At 44.3% G+C, this 20,612-nt stretch overlaps 1 protein-coding gene across 1 annotated transcript in view; it reads right to left on the reverse strand.

The window, feature by feature from the left end:
* GRK3 (G protein-coupled receptor kinase 3) overlaps positions 1 to 20,612 on the reverse strand; it is a 539,783-nt gene that overhangs the window by 37,819 nt on the left and 481,352 nt on the right. The window contains exons 14-17 of the mRNA XM_082258195.1: positions 11,578 to 11,644; positions 11,309 to 11,409; positions 4,935 to 5,001; positions 3,197 to 3,292 (exon numbers count right to left, since the gene is read on the reverse strand). Coding sequence (XP_082114321.1) covers positions 3,197 to 3,292; positions 4,935 to 5,001; positions 11,309 to 11,409; positions 11,578 to 11,644 — 331 coding nt within the window. The remainder of the gene's footprint in view (positions 1 to 3,196; positions 3,293 to 4,934; positions 5,002 to 11,308; positions 11,410 to 11,577; positions 11,645 to 20,612) is intronic.

Here is a 20,612-nt window from a genome sequence, read left to right on the forward strand (position 1 = left end):
CACACGTGTGTTTGCTTTGAGGTGCACACCCTAATGCAATAGGCTGTGTACACATATGGTCTCAACACTAACCTGATTAATTTGCAGGACAGCTTCTTCTGTCGAAAATCAACAGACTTACTGGCTGGTTCAAACCAAATAAAGCAGCCACCACTGTGAATGCTAATCACAAAATGTGATAACCTATAGCGCTTGCTGAATTATAATACTCTGAGTGATGAAAATAGAACACTTCTATGACACAAGTGATAATAAATAAATACTGTGCATCTTAAATTCTAAAAATATTCAATGGATATTAACTAAAGTTCATGTGCACAAAAAATGTATATATATATATTAGTCCTCGTAAAAAAATGTCCACCAAAGTGAAAATTGGTGATAAAAAATTATAATAAACACTGTGAAATATTAAAGGTGAACAGTCCAAATTTATTGCATAAAAGTGCTGGTGCTTCTTCCTTTTCTTCCCTAGATATCCCTTCACCGTGAAAGTATATAAATTGCAAACTCACCAGACAGTGTGGGTCCTGTATGCCTTACGGCATTAGGACCAATCGTGCTTGAAAAGATCCTCTCCAGGTCTGGGTTCGCTCCCCCCTGGAAATTGAAGCTGCCCTTCTGCAGTACCACTCCACTACGGTTAAGCTTCAGAAACAGGTATATCTCCTCCAGCCACAGTGCGCCTCCTTGGGATAAAGCTCCCCCTGCAGATCACCTCCAATCATGGGTGTATGACAAAGGAATAAAAGCCGGATAGTCCAGTATTGTTTTCAAATGGTTTAATAATGCACACACCCCGGACACTCCAAAAAATATATAAAATATACAATCCCAGTGAGATGATAAAAAGCAGGTGATAGACACATCAAAAAGGGCTTGATAAAACCAACTGGTGAGGCAGACGTGAAAAATTAGTCCATAAAATCCAAAAAACAAACAAACAAGACCGTCATACACGTGAGCTACAAGTGGAGAGCGGTAGTTCCGGCTTGCGTTCCACTAAGCCCGTATGACGTCACGACGTGCGTTCCACTTAACGCGTTTTGTCATTGGCTAGACGTCTTCAGAGGTGGAGTCTCACGTCTGGCCCAGATCTTTTATATTGGAGCTGCCGCTCTGCACTCCGCCCATATCCTCTACCCGGAACTGGACGCATGTCTGTGTCCTCACACCAATAATTATACATTAATGTGATTTATTGTTCCTATATTGCATATTATACCATCATGCAAAACTTATCCTTATTTCGGATTTCATACTTATACATTTGTAATACATCGTAACATCGGCTATCTATCATAGGCATATATATTAATAAATAATTATGCAATACCATAAATTACGGTACCTGGAACTTTTATTAATTATAATTACAAATATGTTGGGATGCTTATATATAGGTTTATTTCCTCATGATATTAAAAAAACTTTTATTAAATACGGTTAAAATACTACATCAGTAATATGGATAATTTATTAGGGGTTGCGTGATATATAATTAAATATTAATTTTAAAACATTCGTGGACATACAATATATAATTAATTATAGTTAATTATAAAATTATATATTGTATGTCCACGAATGTTTTAAAATTAATATTTAATTATATAGCACGCAACCCCTAATAAATTATCCATATTACTGATGTAGTATTTTAACCGTATTTAATAAAAGTTTTTTTAATATCATGAGGAAATAAACCTATATATAAGCATCCCAACATATTTGAAATTATAATTAATAAGAGTTCCAGGCACCGTAATTTATGGTATTGCATAATTATTTATTGATATATGCCTATGATAGATAGCCGATGTTACGATGTATTACAAATGTATAAGTATGAAATCCGAAATAAGGATAAGTTTTGCATGATGGTATAATATGCAATATAGGAACAATAAAGCACATTAATGTATAATTATTGGTGTGGGGACATGGACGTGCGTCCAGTTCCGGGTAGAGGATATGGGCGGAGTGGGGCGGAGTGCAGAGCGGCAGCTCCAATATAAAAGATCTGGGCCAGACGTGAGACTCCACCTCTGAAGACGTCTAGCCAATGACGAAACGCGTGGAACGCACATCGTGACGTCATACGGGCTTAGTGGAAAGCAAGCCGGAACTACCGCTCTCCACTTGTAGCTCACGTGTATGACGGTCTTGTTTGTTTGTTTTTTGGATTTTATGGACTAATTATTCACGTCTGCCTCACCAGTTGGTTTTATCAAGCCCTTTTTGATGTGTATATCACCTGCTTTTTATCATCTCACTGGGATTGTATATTTTATATATTTTTATATATTTTTTGGAGTGTCCGGGGTGTGTGCATTATTAAACCATTTGAAAACAATACTGCACTATCCATCTTTTTTTCCTTTGTCATACACCCGTGATTGGAGGTGATCTGCAGGGGGAGCTTTATCCCAAGGAGGCGCACTGTGGCTGGAGGAGATATACCTGTTTCTGAAGCTTAACCATAGTGGAGTGGTACTGCAGAGGGGCAGCTTCAATTTCCAGGGGGGAGCGAACCCGGACCTGGAGAGGATCTTTTCGAGCATGATTGGTCCTAATGCCGTAAGGCATATAGGACCCACACTGTCTGGTGAGTTTGCAATTTATATACTTCCACGGTGAAGGGATATCTATGGAAGAAAAGGAAGAAGCACCTGCACTTTTATGCAATCATTTTGGACTGTTCACCTTTATTATTTCACAGTGTTTATTATAATTTTTTATCCCCAATTTTCACTTTGGTGGACATTTTTTACGAGGACTGCTTTTATCATATATATATTAATTTTTTGTGCACATGAACTTTAGTTAATATCCATTGAATATTTTTAGAATTTAAGACGCACAGTATTTATTTATTATCACTTGTGTCATAGAAGTGTTCTATTTTCATCACTCAGAGTGTTATAATTCAGCAAGCGCTATAGGTTATCACATTTTGTGATTACCATTTTTTCAATACTAGCACTCGCACTTTAATATAGCAGCTGCATTAATATTAAAATTATCACGCACCTTTACTTTATTTATCTAATTTATATAACACGTACACTGGGTCCTTATACAGACCTCCCTCCTTTGGCGCGTGTAATATACCTAGTATATTTTTTCTTACCACTGTGAATGCAGCAGCTTTAGAACTTGCCATTCATGGTAGATCACCTATGATATAACATACCTTAATGCCTTTTGTGTCCTCTTCATCAAAGGAGCCAATGTCAAATGCATCAGCTGCATTCACCTCTCCTCGAGGAGGAATCAGCGGTGGAGGATACTGAAATAAATAACAAATGTATGTTTCAATGATTAATCACTTACACTTTCATACCTTGTATGTATGCATAAAGCCCAACTCTAGACACCAGAAAAAAAAAAAAAAAGATATCCTAGCAGCGGGGCTCATCCACACTGCAAAACGTAAAGTCAGGTAAGTCTAGGGGTACAGGAATAAGCTGCTGTTGCACTCCGACATCCTCACATACAATGCATAACAAATAGTACTGCATTGTACTTGGGGATAATAAAGGGCCTGATCCCAACCCAAAGAGTAGAAAAACAGACCACTGGTAGCAAGGAGAGCAAGGAAGACAATATCTTACATCCGACAAAAACATGCTTGTTTTGAGTCAGAGAAACTATTTCATTTTCATCAAGGAGGTATGTTTTTCTAGTTAAATTCAGTTGAAAATGTGTTAATCTTTAGTGAAAACATTAAGAAATAAAATACTGATCTATGTACTGAGTCAGAATTAGGATGAAAAACCATGCGCTTGATCCCCCATAACTGACAGTGACGGTTCCCATATTTTCATAGCAACCAGTAAAATGTAATTGTAAAAAAGGATTGTGAGGGGAAAACCTAATAAGTCTAATGTAATAAGTATGTAACAAGCACAGACACAGTTTTGGCCAGAAAAACTGGTCAGACAAGTACATGATGCAATCTGATTGGCTGCAATGAATCAATTTACAGCCAATCAGATTGCATCATGTACTTTGAATCAATTTACCCTTTATCCGATAACACTGTATATACACTTTAACTGATGGCATGCACACATAAATCTGATTAACTTGATAAAACCAAACAATATTAGATAAATGTAATTTTCTAGAACAGGAACTGGTTCAAACGTACATACAACATTTCAAAAAGAGTAGAGTTGGGCATCATTGTGCTGATGGGGGAATCCCTCCTGTGGAGAATACACAGTGATTATTGGTAGCGACTAAAGCCGCTGGCAATAATCGCATGAAAAAAAGAGGATAGGCTGGTTTTACCCAATTTGATTGATCATATCAGCCTGCCCATACATGGTTCAGATTTCTGCTGGTCCCTGGTGAACTGGCCGAAATTCGAACTATCTATGGCCGGCTTAGCTGAAACAGTTCACAGATACATTGCTTAAAACAAGAGCTGGAATATGAATAAAAAGTTACTATTGCAGGATCGTAAGGATCATACTACAGTAGCAAATGTTGCACGAATCTCTTAGTGGCACAATTGATCATGTACTTAAATTACAGATTTGTGGAACTACCTTGTTCACACTAGAATGCATGGGTAAAAGCACAGAGACCCTTTCTAATTAATTTTTTGAAATATTAACTTTGAATTGACATGAAAAACAAACTGTAGTCCAAGACACCAAACATTTAGCATACAGTACTTTGTAGTGTTTGTGATGAGTCCTTTGAAAACCATAGAGTTTTTCATTTTTTGGGGTTTTTCCTGAGATGGAAAAATGCAGAACAGCTGGTGTGAACAAGCTCTTCGGCAAATCAATTGGGCAATATGTGCAGCATAATTTTATCCAGATGATGACAACCTCTTTCAAAACAAAGTCTAGTCTATTTCATTTTCTGAATCAAAATTAGCTAAAATTTGCACAACAAAGTACTGCAAGATCACTTACCTTTTGCATATATACTTGTTGCCAGTCTATGCCTTTAAAGAATGGATGCTCTTTTACTTCAAGAGCACTGAAAGGAAAAAAGAAAAGAAGAATTTTAGATACAGCTAATAATGGAAATAGTGTAGGTTACAGATTAATCCTTTTCCCCTACTCTTTTTTAAAACCACATACATAGAGGTATAACAATGTCACCAAACCATGCAACCAACTGTACCTGTAATATTTCTCTGCATACAGTCTAGTTCTTTTCTGTGCTGCCATTTAATCAAGCTGTGCTTTATATTTTAGTTTTCCGACAACCTACCACGTTCGATGGAAATCAAACAATACAATAGAATTAGTTAGATGCATCCATCTAATACTAGGTACACCCCCTTCAGAATAACCTGATTTCTTTACGGCATGTATTCAATAGTGAAGTGGAAATGTTCCTACGGGATTCTTGCATTACAGTATCACACAGTTCATTGAGATGAACCATGCATGCCAATGGAATACAACGAATTGAAACAAGTTTGAGAAGTTGCCAGCTTTGTGATCTATTAGGATGGTAGTTGACAATGGAAAAAGGATAAACTGTTGGATAAATATGGTCACAATACTCAGATAGGTTTTGGTATTCTAGTAATGCTGAAATTGCATTAAAAGGGGCATAATCTGTGCCAAGAAAACATTCCCCGCTCCATTCTTTGATCACTGCCTCCAGTCTGAACTGTAGATGCAAGACTGTGAATGTTACCCATTCTAATTTTTGGCTGAGCAGCAACAGAACTGCATTATGAATTAAGTTGTTGCCACATAATCACTATTTTGTTTTTTCACAATTGTTACAAGCAGGTTTACCTAAAAAAAAAAAAAAAAATTCCACTGAGCATAAGAAAGTTTTTTCATTTTGGCCATGATTTGTAGTTAAACTCCAGCTTCCCCTCACTGTGCCAGACACTGCTTGTTGTGTCAGGTTTATTTACGGTCAGGCATACAGGGTGCTGAAATCGCTAAACCACCAGAGACTCTTTTCACAAAGCATACTCCAGATACACTACTCACCATTTCAGTCTGTAAGCTGTGGTGTACATTACATATACTTGGCCACTGCACTCAGTAAGCTGTGCTGTAGGTTACATACTTATTATTACTCCACTCTGTAAGCTGCGCTGTACAACACATATACCAAGCTACTCTGTAAACTTTGTACATTTTCTTAACCAAAGTGTTTATTGTTCTTACAGTTTTTGGTTTCTTAGTAGTCCCTTACTATTTAATGCCATTCCCCTGTTAACCTTGACTATATTTTGTGCAGAGAAAGCATATGGCATGGAAAAGTTTTATTTTTTTTATTTTTTGGAGAACCTTCGGAGGTTTATATGCATCCTTTAAAAGTCTTGATCGCACAGCAAATATCACATTTTTGTGGGTAAATGTACTGTGGCATTTGCATGCAGTATACTACATTTTGCTGATAAAATGGGATTTTTGACTTACTGTAAAATCAATTTCTCTGATGTTCATTGACGGACGCAGCTTCTTAGATTCTTGACCAGTGGGTCATACTGCCCCCTACAGGAGTAGGACACTAGGCAGAAAAAAGAACTTGACTACGTCTATGGGCAGTCCCAGAAGGTACACTCCCCCTCTCTGCTATAGATACTCAGTTTTGTTAAAAGCAGTTTCAGAAGCCAACACCATAGAGCGGTGGGTGCTGTGTCTGTCCATGAACATCAGAGAAATGGATTTTATGGTAAGTAAAAAATCCCATTTTCTCTTTCGTTCATTGACGAGTGTGACATTCCAAAGCAGTGTCAAACATGAGGGGTGGGAAGAGCAAAAGAAAAATTCCCAAGGCTAAACCGTAGCCAACCAGGTAACAGGAGCTCAACAAAAAAACAACTGTAGCCCACTTGAAACATTACCCCCCCAAAGAGGGAACAGAGCCTCTAAACAGCAGCCTGCAAAACCTTGTGGCCAAAAGAAGCATCCGCAGATGCCAACACATCCACTTTATAGAACTTTGTGAAAGTGTGCACCGATGACCAAGTGGCCACCTTGCAAACCTGCGTCACCGACACCTGACGACAGAAGGCCCAGAAGGCACTGAGCGCCTGAGTAGAGTGCGCCTTTACAGGGAAAGGAGGAACCTGCCCCTTGATCGAATAGTCATTGCCTGTCTGATCCTCCTCAAAATGGTTGCAGAAGAAGAGGACAGTCCTTTCTGAGGCATATCTGTGACCGTAAATAGTGAGTCTGACTTTGGAAAAGACTCTGTACCTGCCAGGTACACCCGATTTGCCCGAACCACATCCAGGGCATGTAATGCAATGCAATTTCCTTAGGATGTTTTGGACGTCGGCGACCAGCTGAACCAGGTAGGCGTTCCAAGACTGGCGAGCCAAGTCCAGGACAACTAGAATGACCGTAATCCCTTCTGCCTCGTTCCTGCGAAGAGTCTCAGCAGAAGCTTGAGAAGAGGGGAAGCATAGATCAGATGATACTGGCCCCACTGGGCCACCAGCATGTCTGTGGCATTAGCTAGAGGACCCCATGACCATGCCACAAACCTCTGAACCTTTCTGTTAAGCCAAGATGCCAACAGATTCACCTCTGAGGTGCCCCATCGGAGACATAACTGATGAAATACAGAATGAAAGGATCCCTCCCCATGGTCCAACGTCTGCCAACTGAGATAATCCGCCTGACAGTTTTCCACCCCTTTGAATATATACGGCGAAGAGGGCTGGACCGAAGCTATCTGCCCACCCTAGAATGCCAGTTACCTCCAGAGTTGCCAACGCATTTCTTGTTCCACCCTTGTGATTGACATAAGCCACTGCCGTGGCTTGGTTGTATTTATACTGCCGTGGCGTTGTCTGACTGAATTCGCACTGGACACCCCTGAAGACGATGCGTCCAGTGATTCAGATAAAGACTGATCGCTCAGAGTTCCAGGACATTGGTAGAGTCCAGACTCCCGATCAGTGCCCCAACACCCTGAGCGGAGCTCCGACCCAGGACACCGCCTCATCAGGACCGACTGGCATCCATCCAATATAAGGGGAGAAAGGATTTGCCCCTGTTGAAGAGCCGGACAGCGAAGCCACCAGAGCAGAGACCCTTTTGTTTCCCAGCTCAGTCGGATCTGATTTCTCAAAGACATCAGAAACCTGTCCCATTTAGCCAAAATCTCCCTTTGCAGGGATCTCGTCTGGAACTGTGCAAATGGAACCATCAGGCCCAGCACCTGCTTGCAATTCCGGAGGGAGGGCCATCTGCTGGACAGCAGGAGATGAATTTCAGCATGCAATTTCTGGAGTTTGTCCAGAGGAAGGAACACTTTGGCTAGAGCAGAGTCCAGAGTCAGACCCAGATAATCCAACTTTCTGGAGGGAACCAGAGCAGACTTCTGGTAATTCAGAAGCCAGCCGAACTCCCTCAGAGTCTGTATAGTGATCTCTATGTTGTCCACCAAAGCAGCAGAGGACTCCGCTCACAAGAAGAGGTCATCCAGGTAGTCTTGTACTGTGATCCCCCGCTGACCCAGCAATGCCAGAACTGGGGTTAACACTTTTGTGAAGACCCAAGAAGCGGAGGCAAGACCAAAGGGTAACGCCATGAACTGATATTGCTCCTCTTCCACAGCAAAGCGGAGGAAGCGCTGGTGACAGACACAGACTGGAATGTGCAAGTAAGCATCCTTGATGTTGATGGAGGCTAGGAAATCCACCTGATACAGGGATGCCACTAACATGCAAATGGACAATCACACCCTAAAGTAGCAAGTCTTACACCGCTCCAAAGAGAGCTTGCAATTGGTCCGGGGACAGGTGCACATTGGAAGGAAAGAACATTCCTGGAGGGTAAGAATGAAACTCGATCTTGTAGCCGGACCGTAGTACTTTGTGGACCTACTTGTCTTGCACCAAGGAGGTCTACGGGCCCAGGAACCAGCGAAGATGTCACCCACCCCAGGCACCGGTGAGGGCACACCATCATGCTAAGGGAGCCTTGATTGAGGGTCTGGAGAATCCTGCTCTCGTCTTGCAAGACCATAGTCGCTTGGATCAACTCAAAGAGGCCTTGAAAGGTTTTCAACTCTTGTCAGCGGACCCTGAGGGATGAAAAAACTTCTTGAGAGTCTAGAAGGATGGGCCACGTCTATGATGAGGTTTCTTACCCATACTAGCATGCGGAAGAAAAGTATTTTCCCCCCTGTGAGACTCTTAATGATGTCATCCAGGGTAGCCCCAAACAGGCAATCTCCCTAAAAAGGTAGATCAGTTAAGGTTTCTTTTAGAGGTCTGGTCCGCAGACCAACAGTTAACCACAAAACGCGCCTAAGGACCACTGCAATCAGGGGAGCCGCATCCATAGAGGCATCACAGATAAACCGCAGCCACTGGACCAACTGGTTCGCCAGCTCAGCAAAGGCAGGGGGAAGCTGCTCACCCTACAGGTCATGGCGTGAAAAGTTTTGCCAACTCGATCAGAGTCTGTGACACCAGGGCAATGGTAAAGACCATATTGTGGGCCACAGCCTCCACTTTTTTGTCAGCTAGATCCTCAACTGGGATTATGGTCACCTTAAGGACTCTTCAAAGGATACCTCATCGCAAAGTTTTTAAGAACCACAAAGGGACGTTCTGGATGTTTTTCTCATTTGTGAAAAATCTGTCAAAATAGGAGGGAAAATGAAACACCTTTGCCGCTCTAGACAGCTTGTAAGTGCTAAAGAGGACCGGCGCCTCTGCCACAGCTTCAGCTGAGCCCTCCATTTTTAAAGTTTCACACACAGACACAATCAGTGTGTCCACCAGCGCCTTTTCGTGCGCAGGTACAGGACAGGAGGAATCATCCCCACTATCCAAAAAGTCAGGCCGTGGGCCTCAGACCCCCGCAGGGTGGGCCACGCCCACAGTGGCCGAATGAGATTCAGGATCTGAGGAGACAGATGAGGCAGGGGAAGGTGGGGGGGAGGCGATTTTTGCTAGCCTGTCGCCCAAAAGCCACCTCCACAAGGGACACAAAAGACTCCAGAACCGCTGTCAGTGCAATAATGGATGGTTGGGACCCGGGGGACCCTGCAGCCTCTGAGAGGGGGGTCAGGTGGGGAAAGGGTGGATCCCTAGGGCCCAGAAAAGGCACCAAAAGGAAGAGGGGAACCAGGGAGGAGCCCCCAACAGATACAGTCCCCCCCTCACCCGATAGCCCAGTCGCAATTAGCGTAACCCCTGTCCCCACCACTAGTACAGAACCATGCCCCAGCAACAGACCAGACTACCGCACAACCCCTGATGGGGGTGTGGATGGGGGGGCTAGATGATCCACAGGGACCACCAGAGTGTTGGGGGACCTAATGGGAAGGAGGGGAACCCAGGGGGGTCCGAGGGAGGGAGAGGCCGGGTCCACCCCAAAACCCTCCAGGGGGAGAGGGGGGACAGCTAATCACCATACCGTAACCAGGCGAGCACCGCTTCAGGCAGAACCTCCTCGCCATTAAAATGGGGGGCTGTCGGCCAGGAGGAACGCTGCAATGCAGGCTGAGACCCGGTCGTATGCGACTTTGTGAGACGTTAAACTCGCAGGTCAGCCCTGTCCGGTGGGGCTATGTCGCGGCCGACCTAGCGTGGAGCTGTGGTATGTGCACGCTCACTGGCCAGACTGGGGTGACCACTGGATATAGATTTTCCAGCCTGTAACCCAGTCCAGCAGTTGATTGTAGATCTCACAGGGAAAAAAAAAGCTATTTAAAAAGAAAAAATTGCCAGAACCAGAGGCATCTACCTATAGCAGAGGGGGGGGGGGGGGGTATACCTCCTGGGACTGCCCATAAGCGTAGTCAAGTTTTTTTTTTTTTTGCCTAGTGTCCTACTCCTGTAGGGGGCAGTATAACCCACTGGTCAAGAATCTTAGAAGCTGTGTCCATCAATGAACGAGAGGGAAACTAATTTTTATATAACGATGCTCCTTTACACCATGCCCACTGTCCGGTCACTCCCACAGTTCATCGTTCAGCCTTTTCCTCTTTAGTGTGGCCAAAGGTGCACCGAGTCTTTTAAAATCCCAAAAAAAGACCCCCCCCCTGTCTCTGCAACTTACTTTTATATATTAGTGATTGCATACATTTCTCCTTAGTGATTTAACAGAATATTACCATACTATGACAACATGAGGTTGATTTACTAAAACCGAAGAGTGCAAAATCTGTTGCAGCTCTGTGTAGAAATCAACTTACAGTTTTTTTTGTCAACGTTAGAAGCTGATTGGCTACCATGCACAGCTGCACCAGATTTTGCATTCTCCAGTTTTGGTAAATCAACCCCCTGGTGTAGTAGAGTTTGAAATTACATGAAATGCAAACTGTTTACTACTACAGTACAAACCTGCCACCCTGGCATCCAAGTCTCTTGCTGACATCTCTCTGGAGAAGACCTTCCAATAGTGACTTGAGCTCAGGGGAGAATGAGTCTGGTAGCTCCACATTCTTTGCACATGTAAGAGAAGGAATACATTTTAAGCATAACTGGCAATGAACACACAGAAAGATTACATCTTGGAAAGTTTTTCAGCAGAGAACTTCTTTGTCCTTAAAGTTCTATTGGATGAGACAAAAAAAGGAGTACATAGACTATTTAGTCAAGTAAAGTCTTACCATAGTGAGTGTCATCCTGTCAATTTCGTGTTTATCTTTGGTTTTATGCTGTCTGAAGGGGCTGTGACTGCAGTATAAAAGAAAGAAGCTAAATTTAGTGCACAGAGAAGAGAATTGCCCTGGAGGAAAAAAAAAAAAAAAAAAGTCTTTATAGAGGATGCAATCAAAGCTATACTGTATGTAGTCAGCTCCTTGAAACAGAATTGGTGTTTGCATCTTACAGAACCAGGAGATAATACCTTGTATAGCACACTATTTAAGAATTGTTTTCTTAGATGCTTAGTGACAAACCCGTATAACCAGAAAAGCTTTTAAATTTAAGTCTGACTTTTCTAAGGTTAAAAGCAACATGTAAAATACAGCCAAGTCCTAGCAAGAACTCAAAAAACACTTGTTTGACAAGCGAAGGGAAATGCGACTGCTTACTACGGGAATGTTTATTACTCAAAATGACAATATTATTATTTATAAAAAAAAAAAAAACATTGAATCCAGTGAATGACCTGGCAGTATACCAGATAATGAAAACCCTTCAGCAAAATCATCACCTTAAGGCCCCTTTCACATGAACAGACTGATCAGGTCCACCTGTCAGTTTTTTTTTTTTTAGGCGAACTTGATTGAACCATCCATTGCCCTCTATGAAGTGGCGGGTATCAACGGACTTGTGTCCATTGACATCCGATCCTGTCCGCTAAAAACTGACATATGGGGGATCCGTTCCTCATCCATTTGGTGGATCGGATGGCTGTTTGGTGTAAACAAGCAGGTGGAATGTTTACATCCAACCACCCAGAGGACAGTGGGCAGTGTTTGTGTCTGCTCTGCATAAGTGAACAGATTCCCAGCTGAGCTGGCGGAGTCTACCCCATGTGACAGGGGCCTAGGATTGCAAAGTTCAGCAGTGCGGGTGGCAGGAAAGTATTAAACATTTTCCTTGTGTTTTTATGGGACAGGAGGTGGTGGGAAATCTCTCAGGGACATTTTTTTTTTAGAATGGCAAAAGTGAACTTTATCAGATTAATATTGTTTGAGTCTTCCCGTCCAAAATGCAACCATTTCTCCCACTTTTTGTCTTGCTGTAACAGGTACAGTAAAGCAAGGTATTAGGGACATTCACAAAAAACAATCTTGCAAGTCAAATAAAAAAAAAAAAAAATAATAAAATAAAAACGTTTTTGAAGGAGTTGAGTCTAAATGATTGTCTGCGGAGATTGATCATGTTGGAAAATCAGTTCATACAATATTTGTACACAAAATGAGCTGGCTGTTAATTAAATTCATGGAATCCCAATCAGATTGGAAGAAATATTAATTTATGTCACTTAACGAACCTAAATATGTATCATGGTTTGTTGTAAGTGCACAGTGACCACATGATTGCCAAATCTTGTCTTGTAGTCAGACTCTTGCAGTATCTGCTGTATTTGTTAATATTTCTGACCTTTGCTTTTTTTCCCATCATTTAGGAACACAATATGTTTCCTATAAAAATAAATTTGCTGGCCTGGAGTAATTTCCCAGAAAACACAATAAATATGATTTAAAACTGAAAAATTATGGCATAAACACTGGTCTGAAAATACAAGGTCTTCTGTTCACAGGATACGTCTAACGCATGTATTGCTAGATGCTTCTTAATGCATTGTCAGCACAATGGGTTAATATATTCCTTGTTTTTTTGTCATTTCCTACTCCAGTGGATCATGGTACTAGAGACAAGGATTACAGGACAGAGTTTAGCATAGAATGCTTCATTTATGGTTTCTGGCACAAAAGAAAATGAATCATACAGAAATGTAGAAGCCTTCTTTGATGTTTTTGGTCTTTGTCTGCAAGCTGCAGACAGACTGAATGTAAACTGTGCAAAGCTTACACCGGTCTGAGAGGACAACATGGAAAATATAGGGGAAAAAGAAGAGAAAATAGGTTACGCTTGCAAAGTTGACTGGCATTTCTAGATATACTAAATGAGCCAATACGTTTTATTAAGTACTGCTACATTTTCAGGTCGGGTTGGATTAAGAGTTTTTGGCTTCAAGTTAAAATAAATGTCTAGCTGTGACTTTTTCTTTTAGCTTTGGATAGAGTAGGAAACTGGAAGTGAGAGGAAATCTCTACCAAGTGTGATCTGAGGGATTGTTCGCTTAATGTGGTAGATGCCTTTTTTAATGAGTCATGTCAGTCTGAACTGCAGTTTAAGAGCATGGCAGTCCACTTCTATTGAAAAATGAAAGAGAAAAAAAACATGAAATGTAACTTGCCCAAACATTGGTTCTTCTCCAGCAAAAGCACAATTAGCCAATGGGTTATACTGCCCCCTCCTAGAGTAGGACACTAGGCAGGAAAAAGCTTAACTACGCCTATGGGCAGTCCCAGGGGGTATATACACTAGGAATAGAGCCATTATCGGCAAGGCCGATAGATCGGCCGATATGCACCTTCCCCGATATATCGATATCGGCCCCGGAACTGGCCGAAATTGACGATATTTTTGTGACGTCATTCTGCCTTCTTAGGTCACCTCCCTCGCCTTGGACAGCCTCGCCTGCAGTCAGGACTAGTCTCGCGGGAGTGTATCACAGCCATACACCCACCCACAGCAGCCCGGTGCCAGTCAGCCACCCACATCCACAGGCCCTGCACCAGCCAGCCAGCCACAGGCACTGTACCAGCAAGCTAGCCAGCCACCCACAGGCCCTGTACCAGCCAGCCACCCACAGGCCCTGTACCTGCCAGCCAGAGGCACTGTACCAGCGAGCCAGTCCGCCACCCACAGGCCCTGTACCAGCCAGTCAGCCACAGGCCCTGTACCTGCCAGCCACAGGCCCTGTACCAACGAGCCAGCCACCCACCCACAGGCCCTGTACCAGCCATCCACCCACAGGCCCTGTACCAGCCATCCACCCACAGGCCCTGTACCTGCCAGCCACAGGCACTGTACCAGCCAGCCACCCACAGGCCCTGTACCAGTTAGCCACACACAGCCCCTGTGCCAAACAGCCACCCACCACAGGATGCCAGCCAGCCACCCACAGACAGGGTGCCAGACAGCCAGCCACCCACAGACAGGGTGCCAGACAGACAGCCACCCACAGACAGGGTGCCAGACAGACAGCCACCCACAGACAGGGTGCCAGACAGCCAGCCACCCACAGACAGGGTGCCAGACAGCCAGCCACCCACAGACAGGGTGCCAGCCAGCCAGCCACCCACAGGCCCTGTACCAGTCAGCCACTCACCACAGGGTGCCAGAAAGCCAGCCATTAAGCATTAAACAAAAATTAACATGTTCAGTACCAGATTTGTGTCAAAAATTGTCTTTATTTTCAAAACTTTAAATGTACAAAATATCGGCCCATATCGGCCAATACCGATACGTTGTGACCAAAATATCGATATCGGCCCAGAAAAAACCCACTCTCAACTATAGGCACTCAGTTTTTTTACAAGCAGCGTCAGAAGAAAGCCAACTCAACAGAGGGGTGGGTTCTGTGTCCGTCGATGAACATCTGAGAAATGGATTTTACAGTAAGTCAAAAATCCCATTTTCTCTTTCGTTCATTGACGGACACAACTCCTGATTCTTCTTAAACATTTGGACATCCCAAAGCAGTGTTCAACATGAGGGGTGGGAAAAAAGCAGAAGAAAATTCCCAAGGCTAACCATAACAAACCAGGTAACATGGAGCTCAACCATAAAAAATTGGAGCTCGACGGAAAAAAACAATACACCATCAAAGAGGACCAGGTCCACCAAACAGCAGCCAGCAAAACCTTGCGACCAAAAGATTTGCATATGCCAACACATCCACTTCATAAAAACTTTGTATAAGACTCGGCAGCTGCCAGGTACACCCTAATAGCCTGGACCACATCCAAAGCATGCAAGGCAATTTCCTTCAGATGTTTGGCCTGGGACACAGGGAAGGCAACACAATGTCTTTATTCAAATGATAGTCAAGAGATCAACTTAGGAACGAATGATAGACAGAGCCGAAGCGCCACCTTAACCTTGTGAATCACCAATAAGGTGAATGACAGGATAACGCTGCCAGTTCCGACACCCTGCATGCGGAGGTGATAGCCACCAAAAAAGGCCACCTTCTGGGGCAGCGCAAGCAGGGAAACCTCCCGAATATTCTCAAAAGGGAGGCTTCTGTAGAGCGGAAAGGAACCAAATGTCGGACCCCCTGAAGAAAGGTATGCACCAGGGAGTGTGAGGCCAAAGGTCGTTGGATAAAGAGCACCAAAACCGATATCTGGCCCTTGATGGTACTCAAGGCCAATTTCTGTTCAACCCCCCATTGAAGGAATGTTAAGATCCGAGCCACTGAGAAGGAGCTAGAATGAACCCTAAGAGACTTACACCACGTAATGTATGTCTTCCACGTACGATGGTATATCTTCCTAAAAGTAGATTTCCCAGCTTTCAACAGTGTAGGAATCACCGACTCAGACAAACCTCCATCCTTCAGCACCTGGTGTTCAACAGCCAAGCTGTCAAAGCCAGTGACTAGAGCAGGATGGAAGATCGGTCCCTGGGACAGCAGATCCTCCTTGAGAGGAAGTCCCCAAGAAGCATCGGTGACCAGTCATACCCGATCGGCCTACCAAGACCGGCGAGGTCAGTCTGGATGGAATCCCTTCTGCTTTGATCCTGCGCAGGAGTTGTGGCAGAAATTTGAGAGGGCTGGAACAAATCCATCAGCCCACCGTAGAATGCCGGCTACCTCCCGAGCCACCAGAACACTACTTGTGCCCCCTTGGTGATTGACCGACCACAACCATGGCATTGTCCAAATGAATTCATACCAGCCCCCCCTGAAGATGAATTGTCCAATGAGCCACAAAAAGGCTGATCGCTCGGATTTCCAAAACATTAAATTGGCAGTCTGGACTCTGACACATCTCCACATCTGTGCTGAGGACCCCTCCCCACCCCGACAAGCTGGCATCCATGGTGACAACCGTGCAGTACAGGGGGAGAAAGGATTTTCCCTGCTGAAGTACCAGAGAAGGCAGCCACCTCTCGAGACCGTGGATCCTTGTCCCATTTCTTCAGAATCTCTTTAGCAGAGATCTTGTGTGGAACTGTGCAAACAGACCACCTTAAGGGTAGACACCATCAGGTCCAGCACACACTTCCAACTCGGAGGGATGACCGTCTGCTGAACAACAGAAGCTGAATGGCCTCCTGCAATGTCTGGAGTTTTTCCAGAGGATCAAACACGCTGGCTGAGGCCGAATCTAGAGTCAGACCCAGATAGTCCAGTTTTGGTGGACAGAACCAAAGCAGACTCCTGAAGGTTCAGGGTTCGCAGGGCAATCTCTAGTTGTCCATCAGAGCAGTCAGAGACTCCGCTCGTAAAAGATCATCCAGGTACCCCAGTACCGCGATCCCCCGCTGATTTTTGTGATGACCCGAGGAGTGGAGGCGAGACCATAGGTCCACACCACAAGCCGATAATGCTCCTCGTCCACAGCAAAACAGGGGAAGCGTTGGTGACTGACACATATTAGAATGTGCAGGTAGACGTCCTTGATGTCGATAGAAGTGAGAAAAATTCCCCTGACATAGGGACGCCACTACCGTGTGAATGGACTCCACATGGCACTTCAGTACTCGCACAAGCAACTTAGCGCCTTGAGGTCCAAAATTGGACGTACCTTGTCTTGCTTCCTGGGAACTGTAAAGAAGTTTGAGTAAAAACCCCTGAAAACGATCCAAATTGGAACCGGAGCAATCACCCCTTGAAGGAACAAGTCTTGCACTACCCCCAAAGAGACCCATAAGTGATCTGGGGACAAGAGCAGGTTGGAAGGGAAGAACGTGTCCTACACCAGGGAGGTCTATGGATCCAGAAACTAGCGAAGACAAGTTGGAGACCCTGACTTTTGATCTCTTGTCTTGAGATCCTGAGGGACAAAAAATCCTCTTATGATCCAAGGAGAATGGCCCACGTCTATGACGGGGCTCCTTGCCCTTGGTAGCCTGTGGAAGAAAAGTACTTTTACCCCCTGTGAGACCCTTAATGATGTCATGCAAGAAAGCGCCAAACAGGAAATCCCCTACAAGGGGGAGATCAGATAAGACCTTCTTAGAAGTCTGGTTCGCAGACCAGTATTTCATCCAGATAATATGCCAAAGGACCACTGCTGATACAGACAGTATATAAATCAAAGGAGCCGCATATAAAGAGGCATCACAGATAAACTGTAGCCCCTGGACCAATTGTTCCGCCAGCTCTGCAAGTCAGGGGGAAGAAATTTCCCCTCCAGGTCCCGGTGTAAATGTTTAGCCCACTTGGCCAGAGCTTGCGACACCAGGGCAATAGTAAATACCGACCTAAGTTCTGAACCAGCCACAGCGAACACATGGTGGGCCAGAGCCTCCGCCCTCCTATCAGCTGGATATTTAAAGGCCGGGGACTCCTCAACTGGAATGAAGGTAGCTTTATTTAACCTGGAAACTGACGAGTCCACTACAGGAGGAACCGTCCACCTTTAACGCATTAATCCTCATAAGGACACCACAAGCAAAAAGCGCTTAGGAACCACTGTTTTGTGACAATGTTGTCAAAGTAAGCGGAAAACAGAACACCCTCACTGCTTTGGGTGGCCTGTGAGTGCCAAAAGGGATTGGCGCCTCCAACGCAGCATCAGCCGCAAACTCCATTTGAAAAGCGTCACGCACTGACACAAACAGTGCATCCACCAGCACCTTTTCATGCGAGGCGATAGGAGCAGAGGAATCATCCTCATTATCTGAGCACTCAGGGTGCGTGGATGCTCACTACATACTAAGCTCACTGGAAAACGACCCACAGTGACCACTGAAATTTCAGAGGGGCTGGGGGGAAGGAGGAGAACTCGGGGGTCTCACTGTCCCAGGGAGAGGCTCACGTCAACCCCAAAACCCTCCAAGAATAGAGAGGGAACAGCTATTTACCATACCAGGAACAGGATAGGCACCGCTCCAGACAGACCACCACTCCATCGTAATGTGGGTGCTGTCGGGCAGAAGAAACTCTGCGACTTAGGCGTAGGCCAGGTCGTATGCATCCTCACGACATGTTTAACTCGCAGGTCAGCCTCCGTCTAGTGGGGCAATGTTGCGGCCGACCTAGCGTGGAGCTGCGGTCTGCACGCACTCACTGGCCAGACTGGGGGGATCCTCTGGATCTAGATCACCAGTCCGTCGCCCAGTCTGGCAACTGAATGTAGATTCTCCCGGGAACAAAATAACAAAGATAGGAAAAAATTCCATTTAAAAAGGAAAAAAAAAAATCGCAAGCAAGGAACTAGGTCCTTACTCCTGACTAGGCAGAAAAAAACGGAGTGCTTACAGCTGAGAGTGGGTGTACTGTATACCCCCTGGGACTATCCATAGGCGTAGTCAAGCTTTTTCCTGCCTAGTGTTCTATTCCTGTAGGGGGCAGTATAACCCAATGGTTAAGAAGAATCAGGAGCAGTGTCCGTCAATGAACAAAAGAGAAATGCAATTTATTTTGGCTACCTGGAGGTGTTCTGTACACAGAATGTGTACAGAATGCCCCTCAGAAACATTTCCTGCTTGTGTGATTTGCTCATTGATTTTCCCAGGAGTCTACACTAAGATGCAAGAAGGATTTCAGGCATCCCCTGCAGCAAAAATTGTAAAGGGATGCATTTTTCCTCAGAGCCCTGCAGGTGCAGCAGCTGATTTAAAAATATGAAAGCAATCCCATTAGAGTCACTTACCACATGGACACAGACAAACACACAGGGATTCCTTAAGAAGAACAAAAGCCAGGAATCCGCAACAATGTTTGCTGAAATCCTTGTAATATATATAGATCATCCAGAGGGGAATGTTTTTTTCTCAACAAAAGTGGATTTACTCTAAGCGCCGGTTCACACTGCAGCGACGCTACTTCGCACCGCGACCTCGGAGGTCGCGGTGCGAGCAGCGCGCCGCGACCTCGGAGCGGCCGCCACGGACTTCATAACATTGAAGTCTATGGCGGTCGCCTCCGGGTCGCCCCAAAGAAGCTCCGGACCCTTTTTCTAGGTCGGAGCGACTTGTGTCGCTCCTATTAGAACGGGTCCACAGCTTCCCTATGGGAGGCGACCTGCAGCGACCTGTGAGGCGACCAGGTCGCCTCACAGGTCGCCCTAGTGTGAACCGGCACTTAGTGCAAGGGTACATTTTAGGGACAGGTGCGAGGTTCACCTTCAAGTTTAGGAAAAGGTCAAAAACATCTTTGCAAAACATTTTGAAAACAGGCTTTTACATACATGTTAATATGGATCCTAAACAACAGAAGGCAAGGAAGGGCCACTGAAACCCATACATATGAACCCATAAAAAATACTGTTGGTGTTATGTCATGTAGATACAAAAGCCAAGACCTAAAATCGAATGCATGTAGTTTCAGTTTTTTGAATGTTTAATAGCACCAACTGCAGTACATTGAGACAAAAGGCACTGTACATAACAGGTCAGCAGATGCCATCTGATGCAGGTTGTTGCTTTCTTAATGTTCAATAGCATCATATGCAGTGCATGACTGGTCCAATGAACAAACATGCTAAAATTAACATTATCAGCAACATTACAACCTGCCCATGCAGCAGGATCCACTAATTTGTACAACTCCCAAGGTCTACTCTACCTGCAATCATTTCTGTGCAGGATCTCCATTTAAGTAGTGCTTACACAAATTTATATTTACAGCGCTGTCCATTTCACACTCCAATGAACATTACCAGTTTTCTGCACCAGAGGGCAGCGTTAGACTTCTTACTCTGGTACAAAGGACATTATGCAAGGTCAGCACATGGCTGAAAGCACATCCATGTCCCTAAAATAAATGGCATTATTCAAACCAAATCTTCACTCTGGAAAATCACACAGGTAGGCAATAAAATTTAATAAAACATAACCTCCTCTAGCAATCATGTTTCAACAATTGGTGATATAAGATAAAGTTCCATATCTAATGCTCGAAAAACTGCCCTGCATTTTTACAAGCTGTGTCAGGTAAAGGTTA

This window comes from Pelophylax lessonae (assembly GCF_965119305.1).
Source record: "Pelophylax lessonae genome assembly, chromosome: 1".
Classification (NCBI taxonomy): domain Eukaryota; kingdom Metazoa; phylum Chordata; class Amphibia; order Anura; family Ranidae; genus Pelophylax; species Pelophylax lessonae.